Genomic DNA, 26,666 nt, shown 5'->3' with positions numbered 1-26,666 from the left:
TGTTTTTCCCTCCAAGATTAAAAGACATTTCATTTAAGATTACACACGCTACCAGTAAAAGAAAAGGCACTGTAATGTTTAATCATTTCTTCGATTCTCTGCAGTGGAAGAGAAATATGGTGTTTTTGACACTGTGTCTTTGTTACATTGTACCAAATGTATAAATCTCACACAGCCTGGCTTGTGATCCCAGTTACGTCATTACTACCTCTTGAGAAACCACCACAATTACTGCAAAGCCATTCTAGCTAGTCTGAAGCTTCTCAAATCATTCTCTGGAAAGCTCCACAGGGACTAGATGCACATCACCCTCGAAATGCTCTTCAAGAACGCTAAAGGAGGAGCTTTATATAGGATCATTCTATAATTTTAAAAATTCATGATTAAACACCAATCAGAGAGAAAAAGAAATGATTATGGACTGCATAAGTGTTCAGTCATAGGAAGAGAGGTGTTGAGATTCAAACCTGCCTGAAAATCAAAGTCTGGAAGTTTCCCATCCAATCCCAGATATTCATGGAGTAGTTATGGTTAACAAAGGAAATTATAAAAAAAAATATATTCAGCACCTTCTTTCTCATTACTTAATATATCCAAAGGTAAACTCTGACACTGATAAGGTTTACTTCAAGAGAGCTTGTGCAAGAGATGTTCCCCAGTGAGTTATTTACCACAACTGAGGGCCAAATGGAGTACGGAGAACAAGAAAACTCCCAGGAGTGCCTGATGCAAAAATAATCACATTTGTATTCATTTTGGAAAATATTAGTGAAATTCTCTTCTAAAATGTTATGGAATTTGAAAAATAGCATGTGTACTCCAAAAACTGTATGCCCTAGTTACTGAACAAAACACACTTCTCCACACAAAATGGGGGAGAAAAATGAGCTGTGTACATTAAGAGTTCATATTAATGCAGCATAATCTTCCTTAGACAAAGTGCATGTAAATATGTTTTGATTGGTTTTGATTGGTTTCTTTCAGATGTGTTCATTAGGAAAAATACAAAGCCCAGGGAGCTTAGTGATGACAGCTACTTCCCCAACATCTAAGGTCACCTTCTGCTACCTGCAAAGTTCAGTTTTGGGTATTCTTCACAAAAAAGCTGAACATGGGTCTACAATCTGGTTATATACTAGCCTGCACATACACCAACAGTCCTAATTTGCACCAACATTAAGATACTAACAACATTATCCTAAGAACACTTTCCTGGGAGGAAATCCCATGGTATTGACCTCAGCAGGCTTCTGAGTAGACCTGCTTAGGTAAAAGGTAAAGGTAAAGGTATCCCCTGTGCAAGCACCGAGTCATGTCTGACCCTTGGGGTGACGCCCTCTAGCGTTTTCATGGCAGACTCAATACGGGGTGGTTTGCCAGTGCCTTCCCCAGTCATTACCATATACCCCCCCAGCAAGCTGGGTACTCATTTTACCGACCTCGGAAGGATAGAAGGCTGAGTCAACCTTGAGCCAGCTGCTGGGATTGAACTCCCAGCCTCATGGGCAAAGCTTTCAGACAGCTGCCTTACTACTCTGCGCCACAAGAGGCTCTTAGACCTGCTTAGGATCACACTATAAATATTGTTATGCACATGGCATATAACTTTGATATATTATCTTTCTATATAAACTATTGCTGCCCACTATGTATGCAATGTCATCAATGAATGCCTCCTCTCCCACCAAGTCACAAGTAAGCAGGACATGGAAAAATCACTTCAGGCACGGCAGTTTATTTTTTTAAAAATTATTAGGTATATTTATTTATGATACTTTGACCTGGATAGCCCAGGCTAACCATTAGGTCTAGGAAGCTAAGAAGAATGGGCCCTGAGCAGTATTTGGATGGGAGACCAACAAGGAAATCCAGGGAAGCTGCAGAGCAACAGGCTATGGCAAATCACCACTGAATGATTCTTCCTTTGAAAACCCTGGGGGAAGTTGGGTGACCCTTGACATGGGGAAAAGGTAAATACATACATGATACATACGATCTTAAGCACAGAGTTCAATGGATGCAAGCAGTTGAAATTATAGTTCACCCCTTCCCCCTCCCCTCTGTAGCTTCCTAAACTTGGCTACTACTCCATGTGCTTCCAATGACCCTGGGAATAAACTATACTGGGATAGGAAATTACTGATAAGGAGAATGTAAGAGAAGCTATGTTGGATCAGCCAATGACCCATCCTGTCCAAGAGGTCTACCAACAGAGCCAGAACTCTAGAAGCCCTTTCACTGTTGCCCCCCAAGCACCAGGAATACAGAGAACCACTGCCCCAGACATAGTGTTTCATCTTTACATTGTGGTTGATAGCCACTAATGTGGCTAATGGGCACTGAGAAGGAGAAGGAAGGCCTCTGAAGTTCAGAGGACCTCTCTGTAAAATTCAATGAAACAGATACCTGTAAAGAGAAAATTCCCAGTTTTTTGGTTCCACTTTGGCAAAGAGACCAGATAATCCAGAACTTCAAAATCCAAGGGGTGGGGGAGGGAAATCCAGATTTAGCAAACTGCAGATCAAGCTATAGTTTCAGTCCATTTGGATTTTTTTATTACAAAATGCTGACTGCTTAATTATAAAACAATCTCTCAGTTGCCTAGAGTTTCTCTTATGCACAGATAGATTTGGATTTTCATGGAGTGCCACAAAAGGGCTGTCTGTGATCCCTCATTTAGACATGCAAGACCTCAACTGATGCTTCAGCCATCAAGCAAGGAGCAGCATGGATTGTGCTTACACATTGCTAAACCCAAGCTCATTTCTAAATATCCTGGTGGTAAGATGCAGCATCTTGCCTGGACTGTACTCATCTGGGCACAGCATATGGACTCTAATGTGACGTGATCCTTTTATACTTGCTATTACATATGCTTGGTGTCTTCCAAAGCCATTCTTACTTTAGTCTTTAAAGAAAATATGACCATTCTTGATATGCTTGGGCTTGCGGTGGTTTTTTTGTTTGTTTGGAATTTTGGTAGCAAAGTTTAAACTTATAGAAAGACTTGAGTTGAGTGCCAAGGAACACTTGAGACTGAGGCTCTAATTTCGGGTCATGATCACTTCCAACCCTGTGCTTAAAGAAAAGCTGGCTGCTTGGGAGGAGGACAGCTCAGAAGCTGAAAACCTGCTGTTACTCATACTTAGAATGTCCCTAAAGCTTCCCCCTCCCTCAAAGGAGCTGCAGCAGCTATCCATTTTGAAGAGTAATCATTAGGTGTCTTCTTTGCAGTTTCCTATATAATCCTAGGGTTTTTTTTGGAACTTCCCCCCCACCAGTTGTCTTTGTACTGAACAATATAATGCCTTCTGTCATATTTCATCTCCTGAAGATTGTAGTTCCGCAGCTGTTCCAATTTATCATCACAAGAAAAAGAAAAGGAACCTCCATGTTATCTGAGGTCAAAACAAACTTGCATTCTTTCCCTGTCAAAGAATAGGGGAAAGGACACTGCCTGTCTTTGCAATCATCAAAGGCTTACAGTTCCATGTACAGACTGTCAGTGGTTTTATTTAGGGTATAATCCATGTGATAGCACATATTGTTGGGACGCAATTACAGAGAAGCAGTAGAAGACGGGAGGGCCTGCAGATGTCCTGTCTAGCATTAATTTGCTATGCTTCCAGAAAGACTTATGCAGAATCCTCCTAAGTCCATTGCTTTCAGTGGATGTAGAAGGGTCTAATTCAGCTTAGAATGGCACTGAGAGTGGCCTATAGAAGATGATGACATAATGAGTTCATCCCAGTGCTACAGGCCAGGCTTCTGTACAGAGAGCTACAAGTATGGAGGGAGCTGTCCCATTTCTAGCCATCCCCGGTCTTCTCCCTTCAAGTATCACAGTGCATACTGGTGTCCAGTATCCTGCTTATTAATTGCGGTAATAAGCGGAAACTGGTAACTTGGTAACCGGTGCCAAGCAAGGGCACCAGTACCATAATGCTAGCAGACTTTGGGTTAGTAAATGCAAACCGTCTACAGATGAATCAGGTTTGTAAAAGCAGTTTCTATCATCTTCCCCCAGCATCTAGATGCACCCCCACCAAGAGTGCTGAGAAACAAAGAACCCGGTTGCCAACCTCCAGGTGGGGCCTGGGAATCTCCAGGAATTACAATTGATCTCCAGAAGATGCATATTTATTCATCTGGAGAAAGGGATACATTGAAAGGTGGACTCTATGACATTATACCTTGCAGAGGTCCCTCCCCTTGACAAATACTGTCATCTCAAGGCCCCACCCCCAAAGAATCTTCACGTGTTTTCCAACCAGGAGTTGGCAACCCTAAACCGTACAACACTTGGGAGGCTATAGCCTGAATACCTGTTCTTTCTGTATCAAGATTAAATTAGTTTGGATGTCTATGTTAAAATACAGGATACTTTCACCAATCTGCTTATGTAGGAACTAAAATAACCTTTTTTTACAGTTTATATTTCCTTACTACATTTTTAGTTCCAAAGCACCTGCATTCTCATTGTGCTTATTCCCTTATGCAGCAAGTCACGTTTATTCTTGACATTTTAAGTTTTATGGTAGGGGGCAGGGAAACCAAACTCCTTTCATAATACTGTCTATACAATCCTAAAACCTCAAAGCCCAATGACGTTGTTCGATCCCAAAACATGCATGAAAACATCTGGACATTTAATTAAAGTAAGTGATTGAATATCTGAATTAGATGAAACTGATTTAATTTCAAAATGGCAGCTACTATTTACATGGAAATTTTCTATACCAGATCCGAAAACTAAAATACAGACACACACATACATAACTGTCGACCATTCCAACCAAACACCGGTTTTGTGCTTGACCTTCACTTTGAGACAAACACTAATAACCTGATCCACATGGTTCAAATCTAACAACCAAGCATGGTTTGTGCTAACTATGGCTTGTGTTCCCATTGTACTTTTAAAATAAGGTTCCCAGACATACAAGAAATCATTGTTTATGATCCTTGCTACCTCACCTGCCTCCTATGAGAAAACCTAGGTTGCTAAGGTATAGACCTCAACAGTTTCCTTGTAATTTCTCTGACAGAAATCTGCAATTGCCAAATACTGCAATATTATTCTATTGTCAAAACAGGGAAACCCCCAAATCAATTAAATAGTACCAAACAAATAATGAAATCAGGCTCCGTACTTTCAGTTATCCCACAGTAGATTTCTCCATACAATAAAATAGGGATATAATCTGGTAAATTTGAAAGAAGCTGTGCCATTTCAGGGAGGGAGAGGGGAGATCAATGTAGGCTTCTTTCCCTCAGGAATTCTATCATTTTACTATGTTCCTCAGAAGAATGTGGAGTTAAATGTTTAGCAAAATTATCATTTCACCTGTTTAGCAAGATGTGATTTGAACCACACATTCACAATGAAAATACCATAAAGGGATGCAACAAACAGCTTTCTATGGTTTACTAGATATGCCCATACCCCCAAATTTCAGTGTAAACTGTCCCATGAATACTGGGAGCTGATACCCATATCTACAAAAAGGAACCATTACAGCAGAAGTCTGGCTTGGACATTCCCTAGCTCATGTCCATCCAAAGAAGGTACACAATTCCATTGGACCAGGTGAGTGTTTGGGTGGGAGACCCTCATGTATTCTAACTACCCTTTTCCCCAGCAATCCTCTGGTCCTCTCTATGTAAACGTGTTCCGATCAGAGTGTTTACCTAAGGAAGTTCCCTACGCAGAACATGCACTCAGTATAGTCACTGTACTGACTCACCCAGATGTTTGTGACACCCAAATGTGATCCTTTTCACTTGCATCATTGGTAAATGATCTTGAGATTTATTCAGATAACATTTAAGTGAAATAAAGCACTAAGTTCTTTTTAAAAATTATTTGACAGAACATTTTGTGTCACCTAAAGCAACTTGACGTAGGTAAGATAATGAAGGTTGTCAACGGCTTCACAGTAATTACAACCCTCAAGATATAATGTTACAAAATTACAATATTTCTTAAGAAAAATGAGACCTGAAAGGATTTTCTCCCCACCAAAAAACCAGGAAGGAAAGGGAGACAGGGAGGGGAAAACCCTTCATCTTAATGTTTTATACAAAGACAATACCCCAACATGCATTAGATGGAAAATTTCAGCATCACAATCCCACAGTCTCCCCACGTAAAACTTCTAGTGCACCATCTCTAATGCAGTGCTTCAGTCACGTGCTTCCTAGGAGCATAGCAAAACAATTTCCCAAAAACAAAAAAGAAATCTCTGCAGAGTTTGCCAGTTCAATTAATTATATAATATTAAAAGAATGCACCATTTAAGACACTTGGTTCCAAGGCTAGTGCCCTGGAGCCTTTCAGCCTTCTAGAGAGAAAGAGAGAGACACAGTCTCTAATGCACTCACGGTCATTGCACAGCGTTCCACTGAAGGAGGTCATACTACAGTCGCAGCTGAAGCCGTCCCACTGCTGCAAGCAGACCCCTTGGTTGGCACATGAGTCCTCTTGGCACGTCGTGCTGGGCCCTAACGGAAACAGGCACACAGAAAAAAGGAAACTTGGGCCTTTGTCTCTCATCAGAACCCCCTTTGCCACTGCATCACACAAGGTAGTTGCCAACATCTCAATATGTAAAGGGCAAACTGAAGAAAAGAACAGACAGCAGGAGAGGTCAGAACCTTTTAGATTTTTTCCCCCCCAAGTGACAAGGCATATACAGCTTTGCTTCATAATGGTGGGGTCCATGAAGAGATGAATTAATTCAGGAATATGTTTTAAAAAAACCCAAACAGAAACATTTAAGTCCACAAGATGGGGGGTTGCCATCTACATTGCTAATTTCAATGTGGCGTCTTTTGATTCTTTCTCCCCGACTCAGTGCATTCTGCCCGGTACTCGTAAGAAACAGGATATCAAACTGTTTTCTTTTAAGATGATAAAATTAAAAAAGCAAGTTAGGAAACAAAATGTGCTGCCATCCAAGCAATGATCTGATGACGAGTGATGCCTGTAGAAAGTCAAGAGACGGTTGACTGGACTCATTAATTTTTTTGCAATATACTTTATACAGATTTCATAACAGGAATGTTGGCAAGTATCATTTCACATGCTTTACTTATCCCATGCAGGGGAAGGGGATTGTTTCTTTTCTTTTTTAAGGGGAGAAAAATCAGCAAAGTAACGTACCAGCATGCTCCAAAGTGACATACACGTGAGAAACAAAGCTATTCTATTTCTAGAGACTCATCAACTAGACCACGGGGGAGGGGGGGAACTTAAAGAAAAAGGCATGATCAAAGCACTAAAGCAATCACTGTACAAAAAGACACAAGACTGAAAGCCTTTATGCAGAATATCCTGTAAGAGGAAGGCTCTTGCATCATGTTTTGAAAGGGGGAAAGAGAAGACTGGATGCAGTACAACATATGTCAGTGCAGGAAGGCAAATGGTCCCCAATGCACATTCTGGGTTTCAGTCTTGCTTTATATATATGAGGGCTATCTACCTTGCAAATCAGCTTTCATCAATGCAACTTTGCCAGCAAAATTAAAAAAAGCAAAATATATCAAACGTTAGTAAGCAAATATCAAAACGGCAGCAAACACAGAAAGACCATTCAGAGAGAAGGTGCATGCCGCTCTTAAAGAGGAAAAGAAATTCCACGTAATGCAAATAAATTAACGCTAATAGACATAAATCTCCAGGCAAGCCAAAATGAGAATGCAGTAATTTGCTAGCATTTACTACAAATGTAATGGTTAATTGAGCTGATGGCATGTAATGAAGGGAAATTAAAAGCATTTCTTTTCATAGGATAGATGTGAACGCATTAGCAGAGTGAATGCATGGTTTAAATCCTGACTAGTCATTTGTCATGTTCAGATACAGTCAAATCAGTCATTAGCACATTATTCTACCCCCTCTGCCTCTCATCTTGATCTTCTACTGGAATGGCTACAGGATTGACATTTACATCAAGAATCACATATTCCCATTCCTAGATGTGCAGTGGTACCACCCCTTCTCCTAGCATGCACGGGGCAGCAGAGAAAAAAATTAAGTTTAAGGACTTCACATCTTCATCCGACAAATGCTACACATTTCCTCCCTTATGCAGGTCCCTTGCTTGCCTTTACTGAAATGGTTGATTTGGAAAAGAATTTATAACCAAATGATCAGCTTTAAGGTAAAGTTAGGACTGAGATCTGAAAGTAAATTGTTAGCTGTGTCAAGAAGCAGAATGTCAAGTAGGTAATCAGGTACAGGAAACTGGAAAGCAGCTCAGTTAGCCCTCAGATTAGGAAGCAAAGGCAGAGCATGTTGCTTTGTGGAACCTGGTGAAATTCTACCAGACCCTTGGATCTCCAGAAATCTGTAGCTGCACTACCGGTCTCTGGCCATCTACAGGCATGGTGCTGGAGCACAAGCCAGAAGCTCCTTGTAAGGGGCCACTATGGCGACAACAAGATCCCTGAGCCTTGATGCTCAGTCCCAGAAGTGAGAGACCCTTTGCTTATGGGAAGTCTTCAGTTTGTCAATATTACAACTTCTCTCCTGGGTTCACTAAAAGCAGACCACCTTCTGATTAGTTGACAGAAAGATGATATCTTCCAAAATTAAGTTTGATTTAGGCATCTGTTTCTTGTTGTGATAGCAGCATGGTTAGGGTTGCCAACTCAGGGTTGAGGGGTGGAGATTGCAGAAGGCAGGGTTTATAGAGAGGACAGACCTCAGCAGGGTGTAAAGCCATAGAGTTCACCCTCTAAAGCAGCCACTCTGTGCCCCCCCCCAGTGAACTGATCTTGTTTGACTGAAGATCAACTGAAATAGCAAGAGATTTCAAGTTGCTCACTGAAGGATGGCAACCCTAAGCATGGAGGAGTTACCAGAGTTCATTGTGTATACCTATCCAACACACATTTCATCGTGGCTTAAAAATATAATGGAGAGACATTTGAGAGCTATGAAGAATAAAGATGCAATGATCTGTGAACTTCATTATGGTCAAAGCCACATACCTTGAATGTGTTTCATCGCAGTACTGAAATGATTGGGTAGAGTTTAAGGTAGGCTGTGGACCAATTCCCCAAATCAAAATAAGGGATTCAAGGGTGCACAAAATTCAGCAGGCTAAAACAGTTGCCTGGCTGCTTCAGATTATATAGCAGACAACACACCATACCTCTTACCACACCACATAACAATGTGCTTCCAATGACTTTGTAAAGATTGTTTACATGGCACATCAGGGGAAAATACACATGAACAGAGGGGAGCAAGATTGTGCCTTCTGGTTTTGTCTTGACAAACCCATATATGTGCAAATGACATGGATGTAGGTTCTGAATGTGTCATCAAGAACCCTGCATTTGCTATGGGTCTCAGGTATGGACAAAGCTGATTTCCATAGGTTTTCTTTGTAAATTGTGCAGAATTTGACAGCAGGCATGATCCTTCTCTCCTTGCCCCATGGAATTTAGGAACAACCCTGTAATGACAATCTCAGGCTTAGGAAATTTTTCAAGATTTCTTTTGGGGGGAGTGGTACTTCAGAGGGTAGAGTTCAGAAGGAAGAAGCTTGTTAGAGATATGATGCTGTAGAATCTGTCGAGTTGATATTGGTTTGAAGGAAAACTGATATATATGTAGCCTGGAGATTATTTATTATATACTGTAAGCCAGCCATCTCACAGCGGTGTACTACAATAAAAATTGCAATAATTCCAGGAGAATTCCAGGACCCACCAGGAGGCTGGTAACCTGAGTACTGGATATTATCCACATTCTAGTTGGGTTGTGTGAATCAGCCACATGAACTGGGTCATCAGCTATCAATCCTGTTATTTTACAATTTGGGCTGAAAAAACCCGACTTCCCTTATGAATTCAGCCATGACATCATTGTTTGGCTCTTGGGGTATTTTAATACAAAGGTCTCATCATTGGAAATGAATACCGCCTTCTGTCCCTCTTTCCCACCAGCAGCTGAACCTGCTATTCAGACACTCCCCCCCCCCCCCCCCGCAACAGAAAAGGTGAAAATACCTTTAGGTGTTTCAATGTTATACATTTCATGCATGTTTTTGCACTTGTGCTTTTCAACGTTAATCATCAAATTAAAATTAGAACACAAGTCACAAGGTAGATCAACTTCAAAGAGGGAAAAAAGGTCCAACAGATTAAACTGTATGAGTGAATATTGAAGCGGAAAGAGGTGAAGTTTTTTTTATTGAATGGATTCATCTTGGTTTGGTTAGGGTTTATATTGGTTCTAACAGAACTAATCTCCCTTGCTTTTCTCCCTCACTGGCTAGTTGCTACCACATGCATGTTTTAGCGGGAGCTACAGGGATTGATACCTTCTAAGGCAGGCCTTGGACAATTTGTATTTCATCATGCTGAACACAGGTCACTGGCCAGATTTATCAAGCCTTCCCTGAATATCTAGAGGGATCCGTTTGGCTTGGCGGGTCACAACCTGGGCTTGTGCAGACCTGTTCTAAACCACTCCAAACTTGCTCCTTAAGAAATCATTACATGTTATACAGCATTTAGCAATACTAATGGTGCTAATTAAGAGTTTAGAATTAGCAGTGGTATTTTTTCCAAGCAAAGCATGTTCCCTGTGAAGAGAAAACTCCAAATAGTTTCAATCTGTCTTTCCTCTTTATACTATCTTGCAAACTAGTATATAGATTTTTTTTCTGTATTTACTTCAGCAGCCTCTACAGCAGGGATAGTCAAACTACAGCCCTCCAGATATCAATGGACTACAATTCCCATGAGCCCCTGCCAGCGAAGGCTGGCAGGGGCTCATGGGAATTGTAGTCCATTGACATCTGGAGGGCCATAGTTTTACTACCCCTGCTCTACAGATAAGCGAGGCTGGAGAACTGACAAGTATCTGGGAAGTTGGGAGGTAGCACAATGAGACTGGGGGAAGTAGGAAGGAAGGCCAGACCAAGCCTGGCAAGCAATGGGAGGGTTGAGAGTGAAAACATGGGGTGGGGGAGAGATATAAAGCTGTAGCCTTTCCAGTGATTCCCAGGCAATGGCACCAATTGGGAGGAGGCCTCCATCCATTGTGGGGGGGCCAATGACCCTAGGGGAGAAGGCTTTTGATACTCGGTTGCACTACAGGTTTTGCTAACAAGGTTAGGGCTTTCCAAGACTTGGGGGTGGGTGTGGGAAGTGACTTGCTGATTTAAGGCAAAGTACCAGGCATGCATTTCCCCCTCTTCTCTAATCAAGTGCCTCTGCATCCTGAATTCCTTTTTTTGTGATACTCCTCCCACCTTCGGAATGGGATACAAGGCTTCAAAGACCTTCATTCCAGTTTGTATTTGACAAAGGGAGCTTTGACTTCTGAAAACTTATACCCTTAAAATCTCATTTGTCTCTACGGTGCTACTGGAATCAAACCTAGCACTAAATGGATGGCAACTTCTGGGGCAGTACCAGTAGAGGCATCCTCCACCTTATGTCTTTGGATGAGCAGTGTGGACAGGGCTCTTTCAGGCCCTGTGCCCTTCTGGAAGCCATGCTCTGCCATTGCCATAAGAGGTATGACAACAGCTCCTCTTCTGCTCAAGATGCCATTCAGGGTCAAAAGGTAGCCAAAAGCAGGACAGTGTTAGAAATGGGCATTTGCCCTCTCAAGTACTCCTTAGGGTAGTGCCACCTGGTGCTCCTTTCCATGACTGCCACTTACGCATTTGTCCTTCTGCACTGCCAATTAGTGAGGTAGCTGCTTTTCATTCTCCTGCTTTTCATTCTCCTTCTTGTGTAGATTGAAATCCCAGACTTCTGCTTCTTCACTATTTCATTCATTCATTCATTCATTCATTCATTCATTCATTCCTTAGGTGTCCTTTCGTGGAGTCCTTTTATCACAAACCAGCTCCTCAACACCAGAAATGGCCCTGCTTGCCAAGCCCTTGACAGAATTATGTTGAGCCAAGCAGACAACGAAGTTGACTGAGATCTTGGTGTTCCTAGATAGCCAAGTCCAGCAGGAGACAATAACAGTTATGCAGGACAGAAATACAACAGTGGTTCAAACCACCAGGGCATATCACAGGAGCCTGAGCGAGGCAGCCTGAACCTGCACTAAAAACGTGCATCTAAATTCAATTAGTTAATTTATACGTAAACTACCGTCTTAGCACTGTGATGATACAAAGTGCTGCACAGGAGCCAATTATTGCAACAATTAATTATCGTACAGCACAAACAAATGGAGACATGCAAATCAGCTTGTTGGCGGAGGAGAACAGACTCCGATGATTGTATTTGAGAAGATAAGTGAACGTTCTCAGGTTCAATTTGTGCTTTGCGCCATCAATGTACATTTCCCCATCAATGGCACCCGCCTTTGTTAATAATGTCAAACGAGTCCTGTTTACAGCTGTGGCACAGAACAAATGTATGACAGCGGGCAAGATAAGAAACTGTCATCACTGAAGTGCAAATAAACAAAGCGTAGCAGGAGGGAGGGTACAGCCACCCACCCATGAGGAGGTGTATAGAAACATTTAATTTGTATTAGAGGCACATGTGACAAGATTACAAAATAACTCTGTACCTTCACATCCTCGTTCAATCTGCCCATTGCAAAACAGAGCATCTGAGATCAGGTCTGGAAGGCGCCCGTTCAGGTCGACCGAGGCAAGGCAACCCTGAAACCCCTCCTTTGCATGGACCAGCTTTGGCAGGGATTTGTAGGTTTCTTTTGCTACTCCTCCAATGTACAGGTCACCTGTGGAGTCAAAGAACACATTGAGTTGGGAGTTGTTTTATCTTGTCATATGGATTCCCAGACTTTCTTTGAGGAAGACTGGATGGACTATGAGAGGGCTTGATTGCTTTTCATCTTCACATGAAAGGCTTAGAGATCATATTGGGTAAAAAGCCACCTAGTGGTCTTCATGACTGAATTAGTAGAACAGCTTAAAAAAAGAGTCCTAATAGTCCATCTAGTCCAACATCCTGTTTCCCACAGTGGCCAACACTGTGCCCTGGGGGGCATCCCTCACTTGTTGCACATAAGTATTGATAGTATTATTTCTTCCAAACATGGAAATTCCACTTGGGCATAATGACCCCATGAATCTGTCTACTCCTCTTTTAAAGTTGTTTAAGCTAGTGGATATCACTATATCCCATGGCAATGAGCTTCATAAGCTAATTATGCATTGTGTGAATAATTCCACATGAATGTATGAAACTACCTTACAATGAGTCAAAGCAATGGCTTATCAAAGCCAGTATTGTCTACTCTGACTGGCAGCAGCTCTTTAGGATCTCAGTCAAAATTATTCACATCACCTGTTCTTTTTAACTAGAAATGCCGGAATTGGACCTGGGAACTTTTGCATGGGAAGCAGATACTTAGCCATTGTCTTTTAAAATCCTGAATCCAAGGGAAATGTCCAGCAACAAAGAAGATGATGGTTTCAGTTTCTAGACCAGCTGTCCCCAACTCCCAGGCTGGAGACCGGTACCGGTCTGTAGATCAGTCGGTACCAGGCTGCAGCTCCTCCTCGTCCTCCTCCCCGGCTGCTGCCTTGGGGGCTGCCCTGCCACTCTGCCACCGGCTCACCTTTGGTGCTCTCCAGCAGCCACCATGGCTGGGGCTCCCCCTCAGCGTGGCACTGTGCAGCTGCTGCTGGCAGCCCCCCAAGTGGGCAGCGGGAATTCAGGGGCGCCAGTGGGAAAGCAAGTGGAGCAGGGGCTCAGGCGGCAGCGTCCCTCGGCAAAAGTCTACCCCCCCCGGGCCTCAGTAAAATTGTCAAGTGTTGGCCGGTCCCCAGTGATAAAAAAGTTGGGGACCACTGTTCTACATTATACTTTCACAGCTGGGCATTTGAATTCAGATCTCCCTAATTCAAGTCCACATGGGTTCTTTAGATTATCTCATACTGAGGAAGCTATAAGGTCCTGCTGGATACAGAATCACAGAATTTAGAACCAAACATCAACTACAATATCTGCTTTAACGAGCTAAACCCATATTATTATTTGTCATATGGTATGTGTGTAATAGAACCAAGAGATTCTAAGATTGTCTGGCCGCCTAGCAAGATCATTTTTGGAAGTGGTTTGCCATTGCCTGCCCCCCACATCATGGCCCTGGTATTCCTTGGAGGTCGCCCTTCCCAGAATTAGCCAGAGCCGACCCTGCTTAGCTTCCAAGGTCTAATGGGCTTGGGCTTGCCTGGGCTAAAATTACAAGTGTACCAAGACAGCCTGCATTCTAAAAGAGGGAAAGGCAGGTCCATTATGATCGGCCTAACAATACAATCCTAAGAACACTTTATGGGGAATAAGAATCATTGGACAAAACCAAGTAGGACTCTAAACATTGCAGTTATAATCAGGCATGCCAAGATGTCACCAGAAGCAGTAATGGGTTGGTGTAGAAATATTTCTATGCAGCTACATTTCACAATCTTTGCATTGGGGATATGGAATAGGACTCCCAATGTTAACAGCTTACCATTAATAAAATGTAGGATGCATGTGTGTTTATTTATATGACAGGTACAGATACAGAGAATGGGACAGCAACATTATAAAAAAGATTTTCATTTCTGAGCAGTGTTGCTTTACATTAGGACCCCAATATATTGCTTGAAAGAATACACCACACACTTGGGTAAGTCATATTTCCTTAATCCTGGGTAACTTCAATTAATTCTAGAGGTTGAAGTGATGATATCTAAATCACTTTTTTGATACTTGCCTGACATATGAGTACATGATTGGTTAAGCCAACTCGTATTTAGTCATTGATACCCACATGACAATCTGAGTCAAATAAAAGCAGTCTTTGATTCCCGTCTCACCATTGCCTGAGTAATCCATTCACGCACAACAGGGTGATAGTTGTGGCAAGAGAATAATGACTGAGTCTTATTGCCTGCTAATTTCCAAAAAGGGATGTGTTATAGTTTGATATATAATTCCACAATGTCCCATTTTACCCCGTAGACTTAAAATGGCTCTATTGGTTTCGGGTAACTTTTCCAAGCTTGATTCTTCTTTTGCTGCAAAACACCTCTGAATATTAAGGATGATACACTTCCTTCCACTCCCTTTAATGCATGACTTGGATATCGAAGGATTTTGGATTCCCCATAGTCAGTATATTTGGTGTCCAAATTGGGTAGAACAACAAACTATGGGCTGTTCTCTCACTTCCCAATGAGGATTCTAAATCAAGGATGAACCACTGATTGGAATGTGAGGACTGTAGCCAATCAGTCTTCAGCAGGAAGTGCTGGTAAACGGTCTCCTTGTTGCCTTTTCAACAGCACTCCCCTTTGTCCCCTTTGTATAAAGGACTGTATGGACCAGCAGTCTGCAATGGTGTGGGGAAGGCTGTGAAATTGTCCCTTCCTCCCACTTCTGTATTCGGCTGACAGAAAAGGGTTGGTGGACAATTTTGATCCCATTTCACGGCACATCTCCCAGTCTCCATAGTTTGTCATCCACATGGCTCATGGAACTTCAGAAACAATCTTCCCAGGGATCATAAAGGACTGTTTGGGGGAGCAGAATACAACATCTACCATGGGAGGGGCTGTGGTTCAGTGGAAGAATCTCTGCTTCTCATGCAAAAGGTCCCAGGTTCAATCCCTGGAATCTCTACTTAATAGAACTAGTCAGTAGGTGAAGACATCTTCCACAATCCCCAGAAAGATAGTGCCAATTTGTGTTGGTACTACTGACCTTGATGGACTGATGGTGCCATTCAGTATGAGGCAGCTTTATGTGCCTGTCTCCTTTGGGAGGGGTTGTGGCTCAGTGGTAGTGCATCTCATTGTCATTAAAAAGGTTCCAGGTTCAATTCCCAGTATCTCCAACTAAAAGGATCAGGTGTTAAATGATGTGAAACACCTGAGATTCTCAAGAGTCACTATCAGTCACTGTTAGTCTAAGAAGACAATCCTTGATTGACCGAGGGTCTGATTCATTGTAGGGCAGCTCTATACACACTTTCTGCTCTACAATGGAAACAAACCATTCATTGCAAGAGAACAAACAGCAGCTTGTTGTTTCTTCCATTTTGGACATCAGGACAAATTGCAGTTTCTTAGGAATTTATAAGTGTTTCATATTATTCTGAGTCATGCATAGGAGAAGAAGATAGAAGGATAGAAAACTCAAGCCCTAGAATACCAGGGTGTTCATACTCATAATGAATAAACTATGGTTTTATATCTGCAAGTACCTATTGGGGTTCCAAGATTTGCTGGAATTTTCTGGTTTCTAATGACCACGTGACATGCAAATTAGGCCAGTCTACAAAAGTCCTGCCCAGATAATAATATAATCCTTTCCGATTAATAGAATCAAACATGACTCAGTTTTAATCAAACATATTTGAAGAAAAGTTAATATGGTTACTTAGAAACAGGGCCCAAAATAAGGTTTTCCTTTTGTGAAAGACCTTGATCAATTTTCTTAATTAAGTGGTTTCTAATAGTAGGTTGTACCGAATATACAGTTCTCTTTTAATCCCAGATTGGGTGCAAGACATATCAAATCACCGGGGGTGGGGGGGTGGGGTGGGGGGAATAAGTCAAAGACTATGAATTTCATGCAACAGAGTACAAAAATATAAAGGTACTGCATTTCTCTGAAGGCTTCCATTGAGACCATTAACACAAGAGAGAGAGGGGAAGACTCCACGGGCTTAACGGGTATGGGGAAAGGTGAAATTTGATGTGCATACTGCATGAATTATTTCCCCTTCCACTAGCTGAGGTTAAAAGAGGGAAATGCAGGGTGACCTATCAAGGAAGTATCCTTGTACCAATGGCCTGGAAGATGCTTCCAGTACATGGCACATACTTCCAGGTCTGATCTGGTCATTCATGCTGGGCTATAAAAAATAAGTTGTTGTTGTTGTTGTTATTGTTGGCATTTAGTTGAAGCTGGGCTGGGAATCCCGGGGTTTAACATCGGGTATCCCCCCCCCCTGGACTTCTGAACCCAGTATTATATTGGACCCGGGATGCTGGTAATGTACCCCTGTTATACCATCCCCAATCTTGATGGGAACCTATACTGGATGGAGGACTGGAAATGTTGAGAAATTATTACCGCCATGGAGCTTGTGGGTTTTGAAGATATTGAGGGGGGGGGGAGTTATATTTTGTGATGTTTTATGATATGATATTTATGATATTTATGATGATATTGTGATAATATTGTGATAATATTGTGTTTTTATGAAATATTTTATTGTGACCTGCTGCAAGCCAGCTTTCTGGGAACAGCAGTATATAAATTGAATTATAAATAAAAAATGTAAATAAAATATTATTATTATTGTTGTTGTTGTTGTTGTTGTTATTTAGAGCTGCCTCCCTCCCTTTAAGTTCTACAGACATCATTTGCTAAACTGACACAATCTGTTAATTCTGAAAATAGATTTATCATATCAAAATAGAGGGTTAAAGCATCACTGCTAATAGTAGTGCATATGAACACCATCTAAAGATTGTATCATAGCCAATGGGTTGCATCTAAACTGCCTTTTGGCCAAACAGAAGGTACTTCTGATCATAGAACGGGAAGAGACATGCAATCTACATGAATGTATCCCATGAGCTGCTGCCCTAAGTACTCCCCCCCCCCCAGGGTTATATTAACCTTCTGCATGTTTTCAGATAGAAAAATACATTCCACAACAACTTGCAATTCTGTTTGCAACTCAGTCTACTTTGATACAATTATCTGTTGGGATGAGAGGAATACAGACTTTGGCTGCAGCTTTTAACAATTTCTTTTCTTTCATCCCACAGTCAGCTGAAGCAGAACAAGGCTTTTCACTATGTTTATAAAACACTAGGGGTGATCCTGCTTGTCCCTGGGAATAAAGATCTCTGGAAATAATGAGAGATCGGTCTGAATAGGTCACAGTGCAATACCAACTCAAGTCTCATATTAATTTCCAAACTTTAAAAGACACATATAAAGGTTTGGGTCCAAAGGCCTGAGACGAATAAAAAGCAAAAAGTCAGAGTTACCTTTGAAATGCTGATGTTGATTTTCTTGCCACAAATAAATGTGTGTTGTCTCTTCCCTCCCCATGTTAATCATTAACTTCAACAAAGTGATGCCTTTGTACAGCACAATATATAAAGCAATGCACAAATGGCTTGTAACACTTTGTGAGATGCTGTTAGTGCCTGATCCACTGTCCTCTTTACTCTTCATGTTAAAATAGTTCAGCATGTTCAATAAAGGATGCTTTATGCAGAGGTGATAATTTGTTTATGTTCGATCTTTGGCTACTTCCTATATTAACAATGAAATATTTGTAATGAGATCTGTACATAAACATGCACACACATGCACAGAAGATTGGGACTTTCCAGGTTTGGGTATATTGGACCTGAAAAATATTGTTATTCCTGATATTCCCAAATTCCATTAGTAGTGGGAATCCCAATTTTTAAAAACTCCATCACAATAGTTGAAGAAGAAGAAGAAGAGTTGGTTCTTATATGCCGCTTTTCTCTCCCCGATAGAGTCTCAAAGTGGCTTATATTTGCCTTCCCTTTCCTCTCTCTGCAACAGACACCCTGTAAGGTAGGTGAGGCTGAGAGAGCCCTGATATCACTGCTCGGTCAGAACAGCTTTATCAGTGCTGTGGCAAGCCCAAGGTCACCCAGCTGGTTGCATGTGGGGGAGCGTGGAATCAAACTCGGCTTGCCAGATGAGAAGTCCGCACTCCTAACCACTATACCAAGCTGACTCTTGTTAATAGGGAATGTACCTGAGTGTATCCAGTGGAGTATACAGAGTCTAAGAACTGTGGAAAGAGTCTTCCTTGAGTCATTTTAATAGTGGAAATACTCAAACTTGTTCCTGTGCTTAAACTTGACTAAGTTACCTACAGGTGAATTACTACTGACCAGTCTTCAGCAAGGTGATTTCATGACCTGATTTCATGATTTCAGTGTACCTGAGGGACCGCCTCCCCGCCTATGCCCCCAAAAGAGCTCTACGCTCTACTGCCTCCAATCAGCTAAGGATCCCTGGCCCTAAAGAAGTCCGTCTGGTCTCGACCAGGGCCAAAGCATTCTCTGTTCTGGCCCCTACCTGGTGGAACGAGCTCCCAGAGGAGATCAGGGCCCTGACGGAGCTTAAACAGATCCGCAGGGCCTGCAAAAAGGAGCTTCTCCACCAGGCATTTGGCCGAGACCAGACGTAATCTACAGTGACCAAGGGCCCCTGCTCCCCCCCACCCCCCATCAGAATTCAATCAATAAGCCACCCCCCTCAGAATCCCATCAACAAGCCCTGGACCTGTTTGTATTACGATTGTTTACTGTTATACTGTGTTGTGTTTGGTTGCAATTGTTGGTTATTGATGTACATGTTCTACAGACTGTTTTATGTATGGTTCTCTGTTATAATGTAAACCGCCCTGAGCCTCCGGGGAGGGCGGTATAGAACTTCAGGGATTCTTGAATGGTGGATTATTTGGATCCATTCCATTCTGGTTTGGATTCATTCTAGCCTATTGTATGGCCGAGTTACATCCAGGAAACATATAATAATATAAAATATGGAGCCAAGTAGATACAATGTTTATGCAATGGTTTTGGACTGAAATGGCAGACAACCTGCATTGGGGGATGGATAGGAAAATGCTATTATCTTAATTCTCCTGGAATTCTCAGTGGGTTTTCGATACTATAAATATCGAACTGTCTTTCTGGGCAGGAAGGATCTGTGCACTGTGGTATATACCTGGTTAACATCTAGATTAGATACTGCAATGCCCTGTGCAAGGGTCTGCCATTGAAAACTACAGTTGGTACAAACTAGTGCTGCAGCCAAATTTTTGACTGTATTTGGACATAGAGACCAAACCACTCCAGTCTTGTTTCATCTAAAATGATCCTCAATTTGCTTCTGGTTCAGTTCAAAGTGCTGGTATTGATCTTCAGAAGAGTTGTTTTTTTATATCCCACTATTATCTACCTTAAAGCGATCCAAAGCAGTTTACAATCTCCTTCCCTTCCTCTACTCACAACAGCTAGTTTGTGGAATGGGTGGGGCTGAGAAAGTTCTGAGACATCTGTGACTGCCCCAGGCTCACCCAACAGGCTTCATGTGCAGGAGTGGGTAATCAGTTCCTTGGGCTAGTATCTGCCACTATTAAACACAACACCATCCTGGCTTAAAAACTCAATATGGCTTGGGGCCCCATACCTTAAATACTGCCTTCTCCCATATGAACCTACTCATCTTTGGTGGCCCTGCTTTGGATGCCCCTCACCATCTAAGGATAGATGGATGGTAACCTGAGAAAGGACTACTTTGGTCATGGCTCCTATTATTGCAAAACTCAACCTGGAATCCTGTTCCTTCTTGATATCACTCAGAATTCAAAAGCTTATTCCAACAATTGCAGCAAATGATCCTGGGAGGAAATACTGTATCAGCATCACAAACACCTAATAGCAGTGGTCCCCAACCCCTGGTCCGGAGACCGGAACCGGTCAGCGGATCAGTCGGTACCGGTCTGAGGCTCTTCCCCAGCTGCTGCCTCATGGGCTGCCCTGCCACTCTGCCGCCAGCTCACCTTTGGTGCTTTCCAGCGGTCACCATGGCTGGGGCTCCCCCCTCGGTGTGGCACTGCGCAGCTGCCACTGGCAGCACCCCCCAGTGGGTGACAGGAAGTCAGGGGCACAGGTGGGAAAGCAAGTGGAGCAGGGGCTCAGGTGGCAGTGGTGACATCCCTCGACTACCCCCCACCAGGCCTCAGTAAAATTGTCAAGCGTTGACCGGTCCCCGGTGATAAAAAGGTTGGGGACCACTGCCTAATAGGATGCAAATGAGAAAAACTAGCAGTCTGAAAACCAAGGTTATAAGCAGCCTCCCCTTTCCCAGGTAGCAGAGAAGGTGGGAAGTATCTTAACACCTGTCCATCTAATGCTGGCTCTGTTGATCTTTAGATGCAAAGACAAAACAATGCTGTTTTTCCAGGCATATGATGGAATTACAGTATTTGCTGGTGTATAAGACTACTTCCCCCCCCCCCCTGAAAAACATGCCTCCGAGTGGGGGGGGGGATTGTCCTATACACCGGGTTCACTTCAGTTGGGATAGACATAGCTGTCCATAGTGGCCCATAGTACTGTATTTTGAGTGGAAATGTTAGGGGTCGTCTTATACGCCCAGTCGTCTTATACGCCGGCAAATACGGTAAATTGAGGATCTGTGGCTCTTTTAACCTGCTGATGGTTGTTTCTCATTTTAGTGGACACATTGCTATTGCTGCTCTAAAAAAATGTTGTAAGCTGCCTCAAGAAATTGTAGTTAGTAGGGGAGCAGAAATATGTTCATACAATTTTGGATTGAGGACATTGTTAGAGTAGAGGCTGAACACACTTTCTGCCTTTGGGAAACTCAGCCACTGAAAACAAAACCTAGCTCTGTTTGCATGCCCCTCATCTTTATCTGCATACCCCCTCCTGAATTTTGGCTTTGGTCATGGTTGAGTGACAGAATTTGGGGCAGGAAAATGAATAGATGGCAGCAGCAGACACACAGAGATCTGAAAAGAGACTGGCAATTCTGCACTGCACAAATACAAGCCTAACCCTTCCCCTTTGCCTTTATTGATACAACTCTTTAAGAAGACTGGCATGCCAGTCTGCAATGACGTGTCCAAAAGATATGATCAAGATGAAGAGGGTGTCTTGCAACGGTTCATTTCACTGATTGAGGCAATGAGGAGATGAAAGTTGCACCAGAATCTTCACCAGCTAATTTGACAGTCTGTCAAAATCCAGGCTGAAGGTTAAACCACTTTTTAAAGTCCTGCTGCTACTCTTGGCTCCTGCTCCCCTGATAGATGACTGCCATCTCACCATATTTTACTGCTTCCTTCACAGATCCTCTCCTGCAGCCATTCTGTGTCCTGCCTGGATCACTGTAAGAGCCTGTTGGGGGACATCCTATACTTTCTGCCCAACAACTAAAGTGCATTATTTTTGCATGGCAACGTAGACTGGGCTTCATATTAGTACTGAGTCATGATGTCTTGTTAGCCAGTCTTAGTCCTTAACCTGATCTACTGTGCAGAGTTGTTGAGAACTCACTGAAGGATGGGGAGGGGGATTGGAACAAATTGAAGAGCAATTACAACTGAGCAGATTTTGCTCATTCCCCATTTTATTGTTCTGGCAGTTGTCTTTGTGCCATATTCCATTCCTTTTAATTCCAGCTTAGGTAGGAGGATTTCTAAAATTACTTCCGGAATTGAAACAAACATAGTTTGCCAAAGTTTTGAGATCACTTCCAAGTTTCCCACTTTTATATTACCAATGTGCCCATGCATATTGATAAAACAAAGTCTTGATGTGATTGCACAGACTGATTGTGTCAACATTCATTTCATGTGACAGTTTATTGGTGAAACCAAGGGTGTGCCTTCAGCTAAAGCGAGCCAAAAATACCTGGAAAATACTTTACTGGTATTTTGGGAGGGTACTATTTAAGCCAATTACAAATCCTCTGATCTGATCAGAACCAAGTCTGGATAAATACCATATTTCCCTGGCTTTTATTCAAGCTATTCAGCTATGTCAATTGGCCGGGGTAAACAGGAGATGAGAGTTCCAAGCCACCTCAGCTGGGGTTGGTTCCTCTTTGAACCGTGCCACAGGAGAAGCTGTCCCCACAATACAAATGCAAGGGGGGGGGGGTGTCACCACCACATGCAGACCTGAGAGGTTAAGCCATTCCAACCAGTTCTGAATGCAGTGGGTAGATGCCTTCCTGTTGCATGCAGATCCTGGGGACGGCTTCTCCTGCAGCATGGTTTAAATGATGCTGCAGGAGAAATCATGCTAGTCACAGGGTCTAGCTGGCTTTAAAAAAACATGTAACATTTCCATCCCTTTCCTAAGATCTTAAATTCCAAAATTACATGGTATCTATAACCCAGGGTACCCACTACATTCACCTCATCAACCAGTTCTTCCCTGTTCATCAGAATCAAGTCCAAGATAGCAGATTCCCTTGTTAGTTTCCTTATTCACCAGTTATAGACCGATTTGGGAGCATCTCTTTGCTACAAAGCTCTACAAGAACAATATCATCATACCTTTGAGGAATCCTCTAATATCTCCATCCCATGAGCTTATCATCTAATGGAAGTAATTTATTTACTTTAGAATCATTATATAAGAAGCATACCTAGGCATGATATTAAGAACCACTGCTATGGATCATGTTGAAACTGAAGAAACTGATTACCTGATTACCCTGAAATAGCTCTGCATGCTAGCCAAGGGTTAGTTCTCCATGTTAAATTTAGCCAGTAGAGGATCCTAGTTCATGAAAAATAATAATTTGGTACAACTTTTCAGATTGCCAGCTGTAGACTGGGAAATTCCTGGAGATTTTGGGTCGGAGCCTAGGGATGATGGGCTTTTGGGGGGAGGAGAGATACCTCAGTGGGGTATAATGCCATAGTGAACTGATATCTGTAGCATGAAGATCAGTTGTACATCTGGGAGATCTCCAGCCAAAACCTAGAGACTGACAATCCTATTCACTTTTCAGTGAAACAATTCTCAAACTGGAAAACAACAACCAGACTAAAATATCAATGGAACAATCCAATAAGCACAAATAAGCTGTATAGAGGCATTTGGCCTCTAGATTTGCTAGATCTGTCAGCAGAGTTTAACACAGTTGACTGTGAGTTGTTTGTCCACTGCCCCACCAGGGATGGGATACGGGGGACAGTCCGTCAGTGGCCAGTTTCCTTCTGCCAGAACTAGACACAGAGGGTCACAGTGGGGAAAGAGATGTCACACTCCTTCCAACTCCCTTGTGGAGTTCTGCGGGGGGGGGGGTCCTCTCCCCCACATTGTTTAACATCTACATGTGCCCTCTGGCACAGCTAGTTTAGAGCTGTGGGTTGGGCTGTCACCAGTATGTGGATAACACCCAATTTTATCTTCTGATGGTCAACTACCTGGACTCTCCACAGATACATTTTCCAGATGTGTGGAAGCTGTCATTGCATGGTTGGAGCAGAGTTGCCTGAAACTCATCCCCTCCAAGATGGAGGTCTTGTGGCTGGGCCGAAAAGGGACAGATCAGGAAGCATGCTTGCCCAACCTGGCTGGGGTGCAGCTTTACTTCTTGTCCTTGGCCAGGAACTTGGGCATGATCTTGGATGTCTCCCTGTCAATGGAGGGCCAGGTCACCAAAGTAGCCCAGCGGGCATTTCCCCACCTTTGCCAGGCAAGGGTACTAGTGCCCTCAGACCACCTAGCCATGGTGATCCATGCAACGGTCACTTCCAGGCTGGACTTCTGCAACTCACTGTACACAGGCCTTCCCTTCCCTTGATCCAGAAATTGCAGCTGGTACAGAAGGTAGCTGCTAGGGTCCTCACAGGAACATCTTGGAGGGCCCATATCCAGCCATTGCTGATGCAGCTGCATTGGCTACCAGTTGCAGCCCGGATCAGGTTCAAGGTTTTGGTATTAACCTTCACGGCCATCTGCGATCAAGACCCCACATATCTGTGGGATTGCCTATCTCCTTATGCCCCCCTCAGGGCTCTTCACAGCAAATCTGTTTGCCTGGCCTTGACCAGGATCAGGGCCTTTTTGGTCCCGGCCCCAACCTGATGGAATAAGCTCCCAGGAGAGCTGAGGGCCCTGGTGGAACTTGCTAAGTTACACACGGCCTGCAATATAGACCTCTTCCTCCAGCTCTTTGATTGCAGCCAGGACAATTAAGATCAATGCCCCCCTCCCCCTGAGCTAGCTGGTATATCGGACTACCTTCTGTTGGACCCCCTGAGGCCCAATGGGGACAATCTCTTGAGTGGGGGGGGGAGACTTACATCAATTTTTCACTGCCAGTAATGTATTATTATATACTGTGATTCTTTCGGGGATTTTGTCATGGGACTTTTATGAAGTCACTGACCACGATCCATTCTGTGGGAGTGGTGGGCTACAAGTTAAATAACAAATGAATAAAGTGCCACCACTATGAAATAGAATTGCCACTAACCTAGCTGGCTGACTATGAAGATTTTGGAAGGCAGCTGAAATGAATGGGGGCACAAGTGGTTTTCTCTTTGATCCTGCCTGTCAGAGGAGGAAGAATGAATCAGGAGCTGAAGATAATGGATGTGAACCACTGACTCTGTTGGTGGTGCCAGCAGATGGGATTTCAATTTTGAAATCATAGGATAGGTTTTCTAGAAGAGGGCCTGCTATACAGCATGGACTTCACTTATCCAAGTTGGGTAAGAATGTGTTTGAAAGGAAACCAGGGAGATTCATCAGGAGACTTTAAACTGAAGCCACAATGGGAAGGATATGTCCAATGTAGGGATTCTAATGCAGGACAGCAAATAGCAATGGTCCATCTGGGAAGGACAAGTAAAATAGAATCAAGGGTAAGAGGCTTCAGGTGACTATATACCAACACCCAAAGCATGGACAATAAAAAGGAAGAGCTTGAGCTTCTCATGCAGAGAGATATGATTTAGTAGACATTACAGAGACTTGGTGTAATGATTCCCATGACTGGAATGCAGTAGGGGATTGATATCAGCTGTTAAAAAAACCCTAGAAAAAGTCAAGGAGAAGGTAGAATGGTGCTGTATGTGAGGAGAGGGTTTGCCTGTCAAGAAATACTTGAGGAAGAGAGTGACACTCAAGTGGAAAAAATCCGGGTAAAGATAGGGGAAGGAAAAACACAGACTGCCTGATCAGGATGAAGATATGGATGCTGCCCTCCTTGAGCAGCTTGATAGAATACCCAGACCTGATACCCAGACTTTGTAATTATGGGTGTCTTCAATTTCCCCAATGTGTGTTGGGAAACAAAATCTGCTAAGTGTCCAGAGTCATGCAATTTTTTGACCTCCCTTGCTGACAATTTCATTTACCAAATGGTGGAAGAACGTACAAGAGACTCAGCCATACTTGACTTAATACTGACCAACAGGCAAGAGGTAGTGGATGGGGTGAAGAAACCTCTGGGGAGGGCAGTATATAAATATAACAAAAATAAGTAAATAAGTAAATAAGTAAATAAGTAAATAAGTAAATAAGTAAATAAGTAAATAAGTAAATAAGTAAATAAGTAAATAAGTAAATAAGTAAATAAGTAAATAAGTAAATAAGTAAATAAGTAAGGGCGGGGCCCTGGGAAGGGAATGACCACGTATTCCTAGAATTCCTTTTGAGTTGAGTGGCCAAGAAAGTTCATAATCAGACATGTATATTAGACTTTTGTAGGGCAGACATTAATAAACTCAGACCCATTATGCATGACAGGAACCACACTGGGCTACTGCCGGGTCTGTAAGCTGGGGTGGAATGCCCTGCCGCTCCCCACATACACACAAGGGAGGGAATCCCCCAGCTTAAGCAGACTGCCCCAGCATAGCCTGCACCAAAGGCCAGGGCAAGAAAGCCCAGTGCACTGCCTAGTGGCAGTGGCAGTGGCAGTGTGGAGGAATGGGGGGGATTGGCCCTCTACCGCACAATGGCAGGGAGTGGCATGCTGCTCTCCCACCATAGTAGTGGGGGAATGGCCCAGCCAGTTCTGTGACTCAGCGGAGCTGATAGAGGCATGTGGTGCCCCTGCAGGTATCCCAATTATGGTGTCCTGAT

General features: G+C 43.0%; 1 protein-coding gene across 38 annotated transcripts in view; it reads right to left on the bottom strand.

Moving 5' to 3' along the window:
• The window catches only part of NRXN1 (neurexin 1), a 1,166,434-nt gene that overhangs the window by 540,659 nt on the left and 599,109 nt on the right, over positions 1–26,666 (bottom strand). For 20 of the 38 annotated variants that reach the window (XM_077334589.1, XM_077334618.1, XM_077334523.1 and 17 more), the window contains 2 exons: positions 12,563–12,736; positions 6,385–6,504 (listed from right to left, as the gene is read on the bottom strand). In XM_077334589.1, the coding sequence (XP_077190704.1) occupies positions 6,385–6,504; positions 12,563–12,736 (294 nt within the window). Of the gene's footprint in view, positions 1–6,384; positions 6,505–7,484; positions 7,512–12,562; positions 12,737–26,666 lie in introns of all 38 variants that reach the window. The other 18 variants (XM_077334531.1, XM_077334465.1, XM_077334492.1 and 15 more) reach the window with 1 other exon arrangement.

Source organism: Paroedura picta, chromosome 1, assembly GCF_049243985.1.
Source record: "Paroedura picta isolate Pp20150507F chromosome 1, Ppicta_v3.0, whole genome shotgun sequence".
NCBI classification, from domain to species: domain Eukaryota; kingdom Metazoa; phylum Chordata; class Lepidosauria; order Squamata; family Gekkonidae; genus Paroedura; species Paroedura picta.
The sequence above is the reverse complement of the archived record's forward strand: the minus strand, read 5'-3'. Positions and strand labels throughout refer to the sequence as shown.